This window comes from Labrus bergylta, chromosome 22 (assembly GCF_963930695.1).
Source record: "Labrus bergylta chromosome 22, fLabBer1.1, whole genome shotgun sequence".
NCBI classification, from domain to species: Eukaryota; Metazoa; Chordata; class Actinopteri; order Labriformes; family Labridae; genus Labrus; species Labrus bergylta.
In genome coordinates this window covers 7633798-7649860 of record NC_089216.1, presented here as the reverse complement: position 1 = coordinate 7649860, position 16063 = coordinate 7633798, and the positions used below count along the sequence as shown (strand labels likewise).

At 40.3% G+C, this 16063-nt stretch overlaps 1 protein-coding gene, 1 long non-coding RNA gene and 7 other non-coding genes across 11 annotated transcripts; all 9 read right to left on the bottom strand.

Annotated features, from left to right (window-relative positions):
• Window positions 1-301: 301 nt before the first annotated feature.
• LOC109991339 (uncharacterized) lies at window positions 302-4680 on the bottom strand. 2 transcript variants are annotated; one of them, XR_002278279.3, is made up of 15 exons: window positions 4646-4671; window positions 4004-4040; window positions 3747-3779; window positions 3444-3487; window positions 3211-3258; window positions 2975-3020; window positions 2662-2688; window positions 2404-2449; window positions 2146-2211; window positions 1588-1742; window positions 1345-1400; window positions 998-1028; window positions 787-820; window positions 575-602; window positions 302-412 (listed from the first exon to the last, which is right to left on the bottom strand). It is a non-coding gene; the product is annotated as an uncharacterized lncRNA (long non-coding RNA). The 2 variants fall into 2 exon arrangements; XR_002278278.2 differs by lacking the exon at window positions 3444-3487 and having other exon boundaries at window positions 4646-4680.
• LOC114920836 (small nucleolar RNA SNORD31) lies at window positions 474-548 on the bottom strand. Its single transcript, XR_003809124.1, has one exon. It is a non-coding gene; the product is annotated as a small nucleolar RNA SNORD31 (small nucleolar RNA).
• Window positions 681-755, bottom strand: LOC114920837 (small nucleolar RNA SNORD31). The gene has a single exon (XR_003809125.1). It is a non-coding gene; the product is annotated as a small nucleolar RNA SNORD31 (small nucleolar RNA).
• Window positions 892-966, bottom strand: LOC114920833 (small nucleolar RNA SNORD31). The gene has a single exon (XR_003809121.1). It is a non-coding gene; the product is annotated as a small nucleolar RNA SNORD31 (small nucleolar RNA).
• On the bottom strand, window positions 1473-1545 carry LOC114920838 (small nucleolar RNA SNORD31). Its single transcript, XR_003809126.1, has one exon. It is a non-coding gene; the product is annotated as a small nucleolar RNA SNORD31 (small nucleolar RNA).
• Window positions 1924-2048, bottom strand: LOC114920834 (small nucleolar RNA SNORD22). The gene has a single exon (XR_003809122.2). It is a non-coding gene; the product is annotated as a small nucleolar RNA SNORD22 (small nucleolar RNA).
• On the bottom strand, window positions 2280-2349 carry LOC114920835 (small nucleolar RNA SNORD30). The gene has a single exon (XR_003809123.1). It is a non-coding gene; the product is annotated as a small nucleolar RNA SNORD30 (small nucleolar RNA).
• On the bottom strand, window positions 2544-2607 carry LOC114920832 (small nucleolar RNA SNORD29). The gene has a single exon (XR_003809120.1). It is a non-coding gene; the product is annotated as a small nucleolar RNA SNORD29 (small nucleolar RNA).
• A 744-nt stretch (window positions 4681-5424) lies between the features above and the next one.
• sb:cb1058 (uncharacterized protein LOC394209 homolog) lies at window positions 5425-13105 on the bottom strand. 2 transcript variants are annotated; one of them, XM_020643686.3, is made up of 3 exons: window positions 12959-13105; window positions 9434-10125; window positions 5425-7013 (listed from the first exon to the last, which is right to left on the bottom strand). In XM_020643686.3, exons 2-3 carry the CDS (start codon window positions 10079-10081, stop codon window positions 6867-6869), a joined length of 795 nt encoding a protein of 264 aa, XP_020499342.2. In that variant the 5' UTR covers window positions 10082-10125; window positions 12959-13105; the 3' UTR covers window positions 5425-6866. The 2 variants fall into 2 exon arrangements, with proteins under 2 accessions (XP_020499342.2, XP_065806616.1); XM_065950544.1 differs by lacking the exon at window positions 12959-13105 and adding an exon at window positions 10230-10519.
• Window positions 13106-16063: the final 2958 nt, after the last annotated feature.

Genomic DNA, 16063 nt, shown 5'->3' with positions numbered 1-16063 from the left:
GATACCTCAAGTACACCATCAATTTCTAGAGCATCTTATTGACCACATACTGGGACAACCATCCTCTAGAGCTGAGGACTAATGGCTCATCTACCTAACACTAGGCTGAAGTCTGATTGCCCCAGATTGAAAGCCAAACTCTTGAATGCCTGCAATCAGTTTAAACCAAATGTGAAGTATAATTTCAGAAAAATGTTTGTTTTGCATCTTTAAGATAAATTGCCATTTAAGGTCAGTAGATTTAGATTATAGTGGAAGGTTATGAAACCACCGCTCAAAAATGTAGTGATGACACAATATGTAACATTTGATGCTTTATTTGAAATCCATTACAATGAAACATTTGTTTCCCCTAGAAGATCCTTTCCCCCAGGGAACAGCGGTGGTGTTAGCAGCTAGTTGATTTTTCAATCTGTAAAGAAAGACACCATTTTAAGTAAACGGAAAAAATAACTTGGCATTGTTTAAGATAGTTTGGATCAGAGGGGATACCAATCAGTCATGAATCTTCAGACTGGGGCGGTAATAAGTAACTCATCACTTCCAAGAAACTGTAAAAGAAATCAATTCTTACCATAGAAGGTGGCAGATCCAACTGGACTCTATTAAAAAAAAAACAGAACAAAAACTTTTAAACTAAAGACTTCTGCACAACAGAAGTATACAATTCAAAGTTCTCAGTTTGATCAGAGGGGATACCAATCAGTCATGAATTTTCAGACTGGGGCGGTAATAAGTAACTCATCACATCAAGAGAAGCTTAAATAAAAAAAACTAAATTCTTACCAACACTCCCTAGAAAGCAGCAGAGCCAACTGGACTGTAAAGAAAACAGAACAATGTTGAAAACTTGTGCCCAACACAAATATACAATTCAAAGTTTTCATAGTGGTTTGATCAGAGGGGATACCAATCAGTCATGAATTTTCAGACTGGGGCGGTAATAAGTAACTCATCACTTCAGCAATAGACTTTACAAGGCTCTCAAAATACTCACCACATGCAAACCATGGATTGTTGACTTCATGCTGCAAGAAAAAGAAATCAAAAAAGTTTTAAGTCCATTTTGAAAGGAAAGCCAAACTTCTGGGTTTTGGCTTCTTTTTGTTAACGTGCTAATTTTAAGTATATAAATATAGTCAGCAAGGGTCTTATCAGTGATTTGTTCTCATTCTCCATCAGAACCACAGCAGGTCACCTTACACCTGAGGTCTTGATCAGGGTCCTCAGTGCCGGACTGGGTCAACAGGAGGGGAGGAGATCACTGAGCTTCATGGTGCTTCCTTTCATCATGTGTACAGAAGCCTCAAACTAACACTGATCCCTAAGCTGTCATATATTTACCTGCATCAGTTCCAGGTGTGTGCTGAGCCAGACTGAGACAGGTAGAATCCTCACACCTGCAAAAAAAATAAAATAAAGGTTAAGTCAACCCAGTTTGATCAGTGTGACTTTTAAATCATAATTCCAGTGCCATCAGAGGGGATACCAATCAGTCATGAATTTTCAGACTGGGGCGGTAATAAGAAACTCATCACATCTGCGAGAGGACTGCCTCAACATTTACCACAGTCATCAGATACCCACCTTGTCTCTGGCAGGAACTGGACACTTTGAGGGAGATTGCAGTGGAAACTCAAGTAGTTGTCACTGAACATGTTCCCTCAAAGGCATTGCATGTCAGATAAATCTTGGTCATCTTGCTCCCATGAAGAGGCTCTGAATTGTCTGGCAGTGTGGCACTAAAGGATGTATAGCAAGGAAAGATTGGTTACATATTTGCAAAGAAAATACAGCTCAGAAAAATAAATCTACAAGTCCTGAGCAAGAGTTTCTTTTTTTCCCTTTAGGACAGCCTCAAATCTAATCAAGAGTGAAATAGTAACTAATCTGAGAATAAGAAAACATTGTGTCAATTTTGTTTCCATTCAGACTGTTGATGCCCAACAGGTCTTCCCCTTCTTGCCAAGGTAATGCCAGTGGGTCCACCTTTTCAGGTTCTGGCAATAACACAAGGCGTAAGACATGTGCGGGTGTCATCACCAAGGAAACACAAGCAGCTAATCTATAGATTTTAGCAGTCCTAGTTGTGTCATCTTTGCCAGCTTATTTAGGACTCCCAAACCAGCCTATGTTGAAACTCACCTTGGCAAACACCTCTCCAAGCGATATGAGAAGATTCATCTTCTGAATTGTTCCAAAGACAAGAACCTGTAACAGACGAGTGGTCAGTTCTGAGCGCCAAAATGATGTTACATTTCATACTACGGTTGCCTTTCACTGATCAGAGATTCCATTTCTCAACAGGAGTTCAGACGAACGAGATTCCAAATATATCTCATCATTTCCAGTGCACTGGTACTTGAGGAATTTTACAGAGTTTCTAACTTAGTGGGAGCTTACCTCAATCGAGGACACCATCATCCAGCTGCCAAAGCAGGGAACAAATCTGTTGATAGAAAGGGCATTTTAAGTTGACAGCCAAAAAAAAAAAAAAAAAAAAAAAAAAAGGTCTGACTAAAATGTTGTTATTGTGAAGTGCAGTTCCTCAGTTGTTCGTGTCGTTTCACATCGGTTCAAAGTGAGCTAAGTTCATCATCATTGGAACTGCATTGTGAAAAGAAATAGAAAGCTTGACTATCACAATGAGGACAAACTCACCATGGAGACCATTCTCTAGTGACAGCCCTGAGAAAGAATGGAATAAGTCAGTTATGTTTGACAACAGCCTTTTGTGGCATATAAAACCCTCCATGTTTGATCAGGGCTTTGGTGACAAATTGCCATGCGACATTAGTCGTCCAGTTGTTTATGGGTATTAACCCATTTCATCCTCTCAAACAGTCAGAAACACCTTGCGTTTGAATTCATTACTCTTAGTGCAATGCTTTAAAAAAAAAAAACAACTAATGCACTAAATTTGTTGGAAGGCATTTCTTATAACAGCTAGCTCAAAGCTCCTGTTAAGACTCACATGTTGAAGGGCCACAAGGCAGCCTGGCAACTTCTTAACGTCCCATCTGGCCAAGAAAAGGAAATAAAGTAAATCTCACATTTCAAAGTATAGTATATCTTTCACCATTTTAATTGAGGGTAGTCAGAATGAATGTTGACATCACTTTAATCAGGTATATGCTTGTCATTCATTATAGTCATCACAATAAAACCCCATTACAGAATTAATCTGAACTAATGCAATCATTTACTCACCGCAGAGATTAGGTGAGCCACTCTGGAGAGTTCAGCTTGCAGAACAGCCTATAAAGATAAATCCACATTTAGTCACGCTCAGAAATTAACACCATTTTGTTTCCATTTTAGGGCTGATCAGATTTAAAATTTAGCATCATTAATGTCAGGCATATGCTTGTCTTTTTATGAGAGTCATCAAATGGAGCCCTTCTTCAGCTACACATCTTCAGCGTTAAATCACGAGAGCTCACCTGCTAAGGTAGCTCCTGTCATCCTTGATCACCCTCTCTAACATCTGATGAGAAGAAAAGTTTACATTTCACAACAGAACCTTGAACCGTGTCATGCATGACTCTCTTTAACTACAGTTGACATTCAGGTCACTGTAACATGCTACTCAGAATCTGGTAAAGAAATTTCTTCAAAGGGTTGATTCTGTTAGAGAGAGTTCTTTGATTCATCACTGCAGCACTGAGCTCCTTTACAGCCATAGAGAGAAGAGCTGAGCTACAGCAGCAAACTTTATTACGTTCAGTCTTCAACACGATAATTACCTCTGTGCCTTGTTTCCCACAATCTTCTTGCACCTATGAAACAAAAAAAACAAGATAATTAAATGGGTTCAAGTCAACTTTTGTGATGCTCACTTTAAGCTCTTCATGCTACTCAGAGGTTGAAGTTAAGTTTCCTCAAGATAGATTCAGTGAGAGAGTTCAAGTTGAGCATCACAGTAGCATGAGGCTCCACAATAAAACTTTTAATGTACACTAATATTTAATCATGCATGATGGAAACATAAAAGATAAATTACCTTTACTTGATGTAGTTTCATCAGCGTTATTCGCCATCTAAGATTAAAAAAAAAAAAAGTTGCAGAGTTTAGTTTAAGCACGCTCTGCAAGCAGGTCGACTTCCTGTGTCTGGCCAACACGTGGACCACTCGGTGCAAGCGTGGTCAAGAGTGGGTGAAAACAGGTCACTACTTTCATCAAAAGCGTCTCACATCAGAAGTATTAAAGTACAATCACAGTCATTCAGGACAGGTCTGTGTATTCTCATCATTGAGAGACGCTGGTGCAGCTGCGCAGAATGAGCTGCGGCCATTTCAAAAGTAGTGTCGTAAATACGTTCAGAAACGAATCATCTACAAATATGAAGTGCAAGAATGTTAAAACACATCCACTATGTTATTAAAGTCATTAAAAAGTTGATATGAAACTGTTTAGCAGGCAGATGGTGAAGGATTGCGACGAGCTTTGGCCCGTGCTGCTCTGGGTAGGCTACCCCGCACATCAGCCCCTAGCCTTCACACCGGTGTAATCTTTAAACAGGGATTAAATAAATAATCTGAAATGCGAAGGAACTATAGTGCGAAGGAAAAAGCTATCCAACTCTAGTTTGTACAAGTCTGCACCTTAAATAAATGATAATAGTGCAGAGAGAGTAGTCTTACCATGAGCAGTGGAGGAGAGGAAGTGGAAGGAGGAACGGGGTCCGTCCGCTTTTATGTCCGATAGACTGGCTCCTCCCACTGGACGATATTGACCGGGAAAACTACTTTTTGCTTTTTGCATGACCAACACTTAGTATTAAAGACATTTAACCTGACAGAAACAACATGCTGTAGTCTAGTGAGCTCCACAAGAACTTTAATCTTCAGTACGAAGAAGTCTTTTAAGAGTTGGCAGATTTTTTTGCAGGCCTACGTCATTTCCGTTACAGAAAGTTGTATTTCTTACTCCCACGTGGTGGCAGCAAAGATGGGCAACGAAATGGCTTTACATGTGGCATTGGACATTTTTGTGTTTAGCTGGTCTTCATCAGATGCAGAGAATGGATTTCTGGCAGGACCTTATTTACATTTAACACATACAGAGGAGTACAAAGAGAGGAATTCATCTTCACAGGTTAAAAGGTCTTAAATACATGAAGCATGAAGGCCAATCCAAAACATGGAAGTGTCCCAATAAAGTACAACATCAAAACTAATGATGCCAGAGCTGTATTATTATATTTATAAAGCTGTTGTTGAGACATGGCCTTACATTTGTGATGTTATTTTATTACAAAGTTGCATTAGATATACTTACACATTATTAAGCTCGAGATGTTTGTTGTACACATTCATTCATTCTGATTTATCCATGTATTAATGACTGACATTGGCTAATTATTATCCAGAAAGATCTATTAAAACTGCATTTGTCAAGACAAAAAAACAGACACAACCAGTACAATAAATTAAGTCTTTATTTACTCAGAGTACTTCTTCAATTCATGACTTCAGAAGCTTCAATTATGAAACAAAATATTTTTTAAATAAAAAAATTAACAAATTTTTAGAAAATCATTATTTACAACCAAAACAAGTTTCTCCACTTTTTCAGTCTTGTCTACACGGTTTAGTAAGTACACTTGTTGTAATGCAAGGAAAAAACAAATACGCAGCAGTTAAAAGAGAAAAAGTCTATTTTAAGGATGTCATATTCAATTTTAATAAGGGTTAATGTTGAATAAGATTAATCTTGAATCAATTGTACATTGTCCTCTTGTTACAGTAGCATTGATACCAAAGTAAGTTATTTCATACTTTGTTTTAGTAAGCTTTGGACTGATCATTAAGGCTATAAATTCTCCTCTTTTCAAATGAAACATTTTGTGCAGCTGCAATAGTGACAACTTGAAACTCATACAGTGGGCTCTATGTTAGTGCTTAATTATAATCAACTCGTAGCTCATTCTGTTTTTCTTCCTTCATGCACTGAAACATATGCTTGCCTGCTCTGTCCCCTCAGGTTATAAACCTTCACCAGAACACACAGTGAGCAAGAAACATTATTTCAACTGATTAGAGCTTTTGTGTGTTTCCGTGCAAACACTGATTGAAAAAGCCCTGTCAACGTGGGTTAATACTGGTCAAAACTTCAATGTCTCCCCATATATTAACATACAGATGTGCATGTGTGTGTGCATGTGTTTGCTATGTTGATCACAATTGCAGGTTTGTTCTCCTATCATTAACTTCTGATCACTGATTAGCTACCAAACAGCAACAAAAGGCATTGATTAACATACAGAAATAGATATTTCCACATCTTTAAGTCCACTAATCAGTCATAGCTATACGGTCGGAAAATTCCATTATGGTTGCACATAAACACTTTACTTGGGTCATAGTGCTTAACCACAGGATCCGTGCTCCAAGCTCTTAAAAGTGGACCAGATTTAAGACGTTAAGCATTTAAGACATTCTTGCAATGCTGACTAAATGCGTGAACAACAACATAGTAGAAAGGAACCAGAAGCAGCTGAACTCAGTCACACAAAGACCAGACTTTTCTATTTGAGCTAGTCCCATTGACTTCAATGTCAAATCAACAGCTTGGCTATAACAGGTTAAAAAAAAAAGGAAATACCTGCAATGCGTGTGCAAATTGATGTACACCATGATGAGACAAAGCAGTAAACGTTATGATGAGTAATTCAGCCTCATTAAATTACATAAATAATAAATATGGCCTGACGATTTGAACAAGTGACACAAAAGTTCCAATGGATGTCTTAGGCCTGGTCGTCCATCACTGTTCTGTAACAGGGAAGATTATTTAATCATCATTTGAATGGGAAAAAAAATAAAGCAGGATTCATTTTATAGTTCATGTCGCTCTCCAGTTCTACTGAAATTCCGCCAACACAGACTCTTTCTTCTTTGACGCCGGTGAAGACGATGGCTTTGAGGACGATGTCACAGGTGTGAGAGTGATGCTGTAGAGGTTGGTGATGAAGGCCTCCCAGCCACGACGAAAAGCTCGGTCCAAGGCCTGATGGGAACAAGAGGAAGGGAAGGTTAGCGATGGAAATACATGTTCTTCAAACACAGCAATGTGGTTGACCTGAATATAACTGTTGTAGATATAACAGTGAAAGCAAGATACAAATCTCGGGAGATTTGTTGATTTGTACAGGTGCGTGCAGACTGGGAATGGGGAAATATGTTGAATGCCTCAAGATAACACCGAACAAATAAACTAGCCAGGTTAAACACATCAACTCGATAGTACTAGAGGTTACACTGAACAAAAAAAGATTGTTCTGTACTTCTTGGTCAAGTCAGCTTCTTGATTTACACTGAATTGGTTGAGTTCTTGTCTAGCAGACTGCCAGCAGCATCTAACAATCAAAGTAGATATGAACAATTCAGACCAAAACACATTTTTTAAATGGGCTGTAAACATGTTTATTTCTGCTGTCAAAATGGAAGTTTAGATATGGGGGACTTCCAGGTCTTTTGGAGCCAGCCTCAAATGGACACTCAAGCAAATGGAGTTTTTTCACATCTGCATTGGCTTCATTTTTTAAAGGTTGCCGCTCAGCAACAACTTGACTTGACTTCCAGTGGAATGTTTATTTTATTGCTTTCCATAATCAGAAGTTGTGGATAGTACCTGGGGCTTTTTTTTTTTGTATCTGAGGCGATACTGTAGCTGGAGCCATAACGCATTGCTACTTGGAGGACACAGGACATCCTGCTTTCTAAAATAGTAGCAATAGCGCTTGACCCAGATTTTAAAACAATGGAAAAACCATGTGGCCAATAGATGCAGATTTGTGTTTGTGACAAATTGAAGATGATGCCTCAGCACTGTGTTGCAGCAGTGCTCTGACAGTGACAATGCTTCAGTGTATATATTTTCCTTAGAATTCATTTAATTGTAATTGTGCGACTTGATTTTTTTGAAAAAAGGCAATGCCAACAATGTGATGAATAGGTACAAGCACAAAATGTCAGAGCACACCAAAGTCATTGGGATTCATCCTCCGGGAGCCCCTACCCCTAATGTCTTTACAAAATGACAAGCCAATGGTCACTGCCATCCCTAAGCCATACAGGCAGCTAATGTGGCTGAAGATGCTGAGAATGTGGATCTAGTGAATTATTTCCCCTTTTGCCATGAAGCTTCATATAATTACCCCAGAGGTCCCCAAGATAAACCTTCTGATTATACTGATTATAAGGGAAACTAGGGACAAAGCCCTGAGACTTGAGATCATTTTGGTTAAGTCTGCTGATTTATAAGCTGCAGTTTATTTTCAGAACGATTCCCATTAAAGAATGGATAAGACCTAATTCAATTTTCTATTGAATCATGTTTATCTTTTTTTCGACCTGAACCTGGAGGACTACAACCTGTGGAGCGTGCGCACTAACCACTAGGCGACCTAAATCATGTTTATCTTTTTATAGATCCACATGTGTTTCTGCCTTCTAAAAGAAGTTCACATTTCTGCATGTTCAGCTAAGCTAGCTGCATACTAAATGTTGGATTTCGTTATACTAGCAACTATGGGGCAAAAAAATTAAAGTAAAGAAAAGGGCGGTCTCTGTTGTCCTTACAGTGGAACAAAATTACATCTTTTAAGTAATCAAATAGAATAGAATCTAAAAAATGAAATGATTGGTCATCATAACGTCTCTGACTTTGTTGCTGCAGAAAACGATGGTATGATACCCTTATTGATTGAGCCAGACGCTAAACTTCCAATATTACATCCAGGTTTATAACTCAACGTCTTTGTTGAATTTGTCCTCTATCTTACAGGTCAGACTCTGAGGCCCCAGGTTGGAGATGATTGGCTAACAGCAGTGGAATGTTTTTATGGTGTGGTTTTAGTAGGCGGGTCAACACGGGCATACTTCGTTCCACTGATCAAAGGAGACGATATAGGAGGCACAGGAATGTCACCTCACTTCACTGCACGTGTTCCAATGGAAGCAGAAAATGTTAAGAAGCCTGTGAATCATGTGAAAGTACACGCAAAGCTCTCGCTCCGCTGATGGTTGTTAAAGCCTGTTAGTTAAAGTTCTGTTCCAGTTTCATTATTTTCATGTTGTTAAAATGTGACGTCAAGGAAAAATCCTACCACAGGACATTATCTAATGCTTCGGTGACATGCACCAATGGCTGATGCACCTTGACCCCTTGTGGAAGTCTGTAATTAAGAAGATCGTTTCCATGGCGATTAATAACCCAATGTGCCGATGATGTGAGAGAACTTTACCCCTCTGTTCAACAAACTCTGTCGACTCAGTTATGTAACCCTGAGGGGCTTAAAGTTTAACCAGGTTGGGTGATCCCAAATGGAATTTATGTAAATGTGAGAAACAGAAAGCAGAAGTTCATATTAAAACAAACAACAGGAAGGCTCTTGTTTTGCTTATCTTTTTTCAGTTTCCTCTCACCTTGCGGTAGTTTTTCCTCTTCACCATCTTCATGCCCTCTTCTTGCTCCCTCTTTATCTTCCTCTCCTCCTCTCCTTCCTCGTCCCTCCCCCTCTTCTTGTCTCTGATCAGGACCTGGTCATCTGCGTCCTCTCGAACTGGGAAGTGAACGAGCGTGGGCTCCGTCCCTCTTCCACCCGTCTCTTTCCCTTCGGCCATATTCTCCATCTTGATCTCGATCGTCACCCTGCTGTCCTCCAGGACGGGCGAGTCGGACGGACTCCCTCTGTCCACGCTGGGCCTCTCATCTCGGGCCGCGTCCTCCTCTACTCTCCCCTCCCTCTGCTTCCTCCTGGAGCTTCTTCTCCACCTGCTGCTCCGGCGGCTGGTGTTCCTCTGGAGGAGAGTCTCCCCGTCGTCTTCCATCAGCCCATCATTGAAGTGAAATGCGTCTTCCCCTTGAGCAGCCTGAGAGATGTCCTCTCTGACACTCCCCTCTGTTCCATTCCCCTTCAGCTCCACTTCCTGTCCCCTCACCTCATCATCCCCTTCTCCCGCAACCTCAGGCTCATCCAGGCGCCCGTAGAAGCCGCTCGACTTGTCCAGAAACTTTGGCGCCCTGATGGAGCTCCGCACAGAGTTTTTCCGGGAACTCTTACCAATTGTCATCTTTCTGCTTCTTGATTGTCTCGTACTCTTCTTTTTTGTGACCTCTGCAAGATAGGGAGCACATGAGAAAAAAAAAACAGTTTAATGCCGTTACACAACCCAACCTGAATTTCCCTCTTTTGGCCTCCTTCTTCTGTTACGCACTCACAGTCTTTATCATTTCATCGAAGCGCTCGGAGATTTTCCAAAGATGAGCTCAAGTTCTCGTTGCTTCAGAAAGGGAAATAAAGCAACAACAAAAAAAAACAGTGCTTCTGCTTTGGACTTGACTATGTTGTGGTTATTTTCGAGGGTCAGTGTTATCAGGGTTTGTGTTGATAAGTGAAGTTAAAGACACGTTGTTCTTAACAACAGAACACAAACACACGTGCATGCACAGGCTCAGACTTTGACACTGATTTAACCAGTTGGATCCTGAACAGCAGCCAAAATCAATGACTTCATATTGACTCTCGATCTCTCGATGCCAAAGTCCCCCTAACTGTTGTTACATTATTACAAATATTTTAGAAAAGCTTATCGAATCGAACTCATTACCGCTGAATTAGAAAGAGATGCTATCAAAGCAGGGTTATAGTTTTAGCCATAAAAGGATAAAAGCCCTTCTGTCACTGACTGGGTGTTCCCAGAAGTTGAGAATGGTTTTAAACCCGCAGAGAGAACAGCGTCAGAGTATATTCAGTGATAATTACCCCGTTCAATTCTATTCAATACGACCTTACATAAGAAAAACAAGTCTGCACACACACTGCTCTATTTGTGTGCCCTTTTGGTTTTTCCTGGTACTGTTTCCTGGACTAAAATCATATCAAAGAAACACACATTTACTTTTATAGTTTGCCCACAAAGTTTATTGAAACCCTACGCCCTCACAGCTTTAGCACTTTAGAAACAACTGGGGACTGTCTCTATTTCCCTGCATAGGAAATCATGCTTATTTGTCTTGCAGGAGTTAAATGGAAAAAATTGTTGTACCAGGATGTAATCTTGTTCACCCCCTTTATCTGAGCGTCCATCTCCTGCTCCACCTGCTCCACAAGTCTCTCTCTCGGTATGTGACAGATACAAGGTCGCCTTGTGTCAGCTTAGAGATGAATTAAATGAGTGAATGACCCGCTGCATGAATGAGTAGATGTGGACATTCACTGTTAAGACCATCACTCTCATATGTGTTGACACTAATACAAGCAGCCCGTTAGCTTAGTTTAGCTTAGCATAATGAGCTATACTTGATTTATTCCCAGGGGCTTCAAAATGGTGAAAAATATGACTTGAAGTAAGAAAAATGCGTGTTAAATATGCAGAACAATATATGGCAACATTTTCAGAGTAAAATAAGAATAAAATGAGAAATACACTGTACTGTTATTGTTTTCAACTTATTTCTTATATGTCAAATTTTATTTTTGAGTTTAAAGACACTTGAGTCTGTTTTTGCCAACGTCAATAACCTGCTTCCTATCACTTCTAAAGCTCATTAATTACCACTTTTTTAAAACATAACTTGTTTTATTTGATTACTACTAAAGCCAAATGGTATAAACATTAAGTATGACTATAGTCTACTGCAGCGATTCTCAACTAGAGGGCCGCGGAGCCGTTTTCAGCGGGTCGCGAACATGTGACAAAAAGTCTTTGAAGCACTCTTGTTCCTTTTCTTTGTTCCATCAAGTGTTTCGTACCATCCGAGGTCCAATCTGCACTTTTTTGAATTCAATGAATCTGATTGGTTGCAAAAAATATCAGAAGTCTAGGTCACGATTTTCATGAAGGAGTTAGAGGTGGGTCCTTAGGCTAGACCAGTCGAGAACCACTGGTCAACTTTGTAGTGCTTGCAGGATATCAAGTGAGAATTATTATTTAGTTAACGATGCACCAATGCATTGTGGGAAGAAGTGTACAGCTAATGGTCTAACAAACCAGTATGCATTGTGTTTAAAGAAGAAGAAAAAAACACAATTGCGTGATCAAAGGGCAGAGAAAAATGTCACAAATAGTTTTTTCCACTTCAGATGAGCTCTCTGTATCGTGTTCGACTTAGAAATCCCTCGATAATGAGGACGGATTAGCGAACAAATTAATGATCTCAGACACAACCTCGCTCTTTCCTGCTGTCTGTGATGTAAAGGCTTCAAGGTGAAGCTTTGATATTTATCTTCTCATCCATCTTTGTGCAGGAGAGCACAGTTAAATATCACCCAGAATGAATTATGTTCAATTATCCCTTTAAGAGAGCAAATATATATCAAGACAGATGTTTGTCCGAAGCTCTTTTATACTTATACCTATGACAACATAAAAAGAGTGAGGAGGTTGTCTCCTAAAAGTGTTGAAAAAGTGTTGAAACTGGACTCTTGTTTCATTGAATGATTGCACCAAAAGATCAACACTAAAGACCACAGCAGGACTCGGGTCCATATGATATCATTAAAATGAGCTTGCTGCAGTAATTAAGATAATTGAACTCTGTGCAGTGGTCAACTCATAAAAAGGAGTAGACTAGAGCTTACATAATGGGTCCAAAATCACAGAGATTAGAAAATACAGAAGTAAATTTAAAAAGGAAAAGGGTGAGGTGACAATGAAGAGGAAGTAGAAGGTCAAACAGCAGGAAAGGGGAGCATCCTAAGCTCCACGTAGAGAATGTAGGAAAGTCAACAAAATGATTATTAGAGCAACGAGCAAGTGAGGAAATCCTGCAAGACACGACTGAGAGAATGACAAAATCATAAACTGTAAGAAGACAAAAACAAGCTTTAACTTCTTTTTTATATCCATTAAATAACTTCAAGCACACGATCATTATGTTAAAAGGGAAACGTGTGATTCAGCAAAATGTAACACTTTCAGATAGCGGAGAGTTTTAGCTGGTCTTACCTGGATTATAGTTCTTGTCTTCTTCTCCTCCTGTGTGTGTTTGTGTGTGTGAGTAGCAGTAAGCAATATCTCTTGTGTGTGTGACTGAGTGTGTGTTAGTGAATGACTGAGAGCCGGGAGCTCAGGATACTCCCCTCACACACAGCGTCATCCTCCCTCCCTGCCCCAACCTGCAGCTCTGTCGTCACCACACACACACACACACACACACAGACACACACACACACACACACACACACACACACACACACACACACACACACACACACACACACACACACACACACACACACACACACACACACACACACACACACACACACACACACACACACACACACACACACCAAAGCACTCTCACTGTAAAGGCTTCTTTGTTTCTCTCTCTCTCTCTCTCTACTTAACCACACATTCCTCTTCTTTACATCCTACAACATACATTGACTTTATAATCTGTTAAGCAAATGTGGCGTACTGGGACTAATGTCATAATAAGCAAACATCCTGCTCTCGTGTCACTGGTTATCAATGGTTAACCGAGAAAAGCTGTCATATAGACCTACAGAGTATAAAGATGGAACTTTCATTTATCGGTAAATATGACCTTTAATGCCGAGCATTTGACCCCCACCTAAAAAGCACAACCTTTTTCCAGGTTCGCGAACGACCTGTGACCTCAAGTGACCCATTTTTGGGGTCCCGACCCACCAGTTGAGAACCCCTGTGCACCAGCCTTAGCTGCCACCAAACCAAGTTGAGGGCAACGCCACAGAACCGCAGTTAAACTCAAACATAGTCGACAGCATTGAACCTGCTTTACTTTGGCAGATCAGCACTGTTGTTGTGATGTTGTTAGCGTTGAGCTCAATGGGCTTTACACAGAGTAGTGGAAAAAAAAATCTGAGGACAAATTGATAAACAATATGTCTTAAGATTGAGTCCAAAACACATGCTTATATTATGAGCCAATCATTATTTACATTAACATGACGATTACTGGATTCACAGCTTGAACCAAAGGCAACTGAAGACTTCTCCCCCTCTCCTCCGAAAGACTTCTTCGGTTCTGAACTAACTGGAGGACGGAGATTAAATATGTAGCGCCGTCCATATCTGTGAATTTAATTCATTATGAAGAAGGTTGTAAACATACTTTCCATTAACAGATTTTTTTTTTTAAAACCTGTGTTATTTATTAAATCAATTAAACTGCATTTTCTTTGCTTTACACAAACTTAAGAGTCCAAACACTACTCTTTACTGATAAGCTATTATATCCTAATGGAAAATGTGTGTTTGTGAAGATAAGCTGGGCGAGCTTGGTCACTCGATATCATCCTGCTGTGTTGATAGTAAACACTGTGTCTGGGTGGGACAGGGAGTGCGAGCTCTATGTGTGAGTTAGTGTGACTGTGAGTGTGTTGGGTAATGATCTACAAGTCAGCTCCAGCATGTACAAACACACACACACACTGTACCACTGTGAGGACATGCCAACATCGGGACCAGATACTACGGAGTGAGATAAGTATTGAAGGGTGAAAGCATGACAGTGTTGATCATTGTAGCTTAAAGTAGCAGGAATAAAAGTACTCTCTAGTGTTACAAATTGTCTCATCCAAAGGTTTCTATGAAAATGTGTCAGTGAATGAATCATGATGGATCAAAGATTGTGAGTGTCTGACTCCGACTTCAGCCCCTCTTACTCACCTTCATCTTAAAAAGCCCTATGCGTGATGAGGTAGGCGCTTAAATCCCCAACCCTCCATATATGGTCAACCAAGCAGGGAACTTCCTGTCAGTGTGGGCGGAGCAGCTTGTCAATCACACGGCCTGTAAAAACACGGCAGCTGTTTTGAGGTTAGAGAATCCTCACCCACGTGGGGTAATCACTGATGACAGTACCGGACGCTGCAAGGAGGTTGCCATGGTGACTGACGAGCAGGGACAAGCGAGGGGTTTGGCTCTGTTGTCGGGGGGGGGGGGGGGGGATTAGTCCGGATGTTGATGTAGTGATACTGGATGAAATAGTCAAGACTCAGACACACTGTATGACAGAGTCTGCAAAGTGTGACACTGCTAAGTATAACCTGACACAGGCGGAGAACAGGTGTGCTGTGAGCTCATTTAAAAAAAAAAGTTTAAATAAAAACACTGAGTCAGCATTTAGAAACGAGTTCAAGTGAGAATCAAAAATGTTGTGCTATAGAAGAGGCGCTTAAAGAAAGAGACGGGACCACCTGAGAGGCCAGACCTTACGTGGTCATTTTTCATTTGCAGTGATTTCAATTTTAAGTTTCAAGGATGTGGGGACGACAAACCAAATCTGATCAACATCTTCCACTTGTCCATTTTTTCTTTTCATCGCTCATTTATTGAATCACTAAGAACCAAACGACCGCAAGTCTTTGCACAACATCTTGGTAACCACAACTAACCCTAGCCCAAGAATAATTAAATAAGATGCGATGATGTTCCACTGCAAAGCTAAACTAACGCCTCAGTTTCCAACATGTCTCCTTAGTTTAATAAGTTATATATCAGGTCAGCATGACATTTAATCAAACCTCTAATAGAGATTTTCTTTGTGGGCTTTTGATTTCTTTTTAAGAGAGTCGGGGGATGACATGCACCAAACAGGATCAGGAGTCATACTGCAACCAGTGGTAAGAAGACTGCTTCATGGGGCGCCAGATCTATCGCTTAACCAGTGCCTCATTACAACCTCTTTGTAGTCTTAAACATGAGAGGCAGCAATCAATTTAATTGGCAGGGAGTGTGAGACACAAATACTGTGTGTTAGTCATTTTCACCCTCCATGTTGAAAGGTCTTGGTTGTCGGAACTTCTTAATTTGACCAAAAACAAAAAAAAACAAAAAAACAACTGGACTTCATTATCGGCAAAGCTGCTTTTCTCCACTCATATCAAATTTGACATTTCAGAGATATGAGATATTGTACGGGACTGCCATGGTGACATACACACGTGAAAAGAAACACTTCCACAAACCAGCAGCAGAGACGAGGGGAGCCTGAGGAGGTCGTTGGTGCAGCAGCAGTCATGTAGAACCCAAATGTGAGGTTTTATAGTACAAGATGGAAAA

Coding starts and splice junctions, on each gene's coding strand:
- sb:cb1058 (XM_020643686.3), bottom strand. CDS start 10,081: ATGACAATTGGTAAGAGTTCCCGGAAAAACTCTGTGCGGAGCTCCATC. Junction 7,014..9,433: donor AGAGGAAAAACTACCGCAAG/GTGAGAGGAAAC, acceptor TGTTCCCATCAG/GCCTTGGACCGAGCTTTTCG.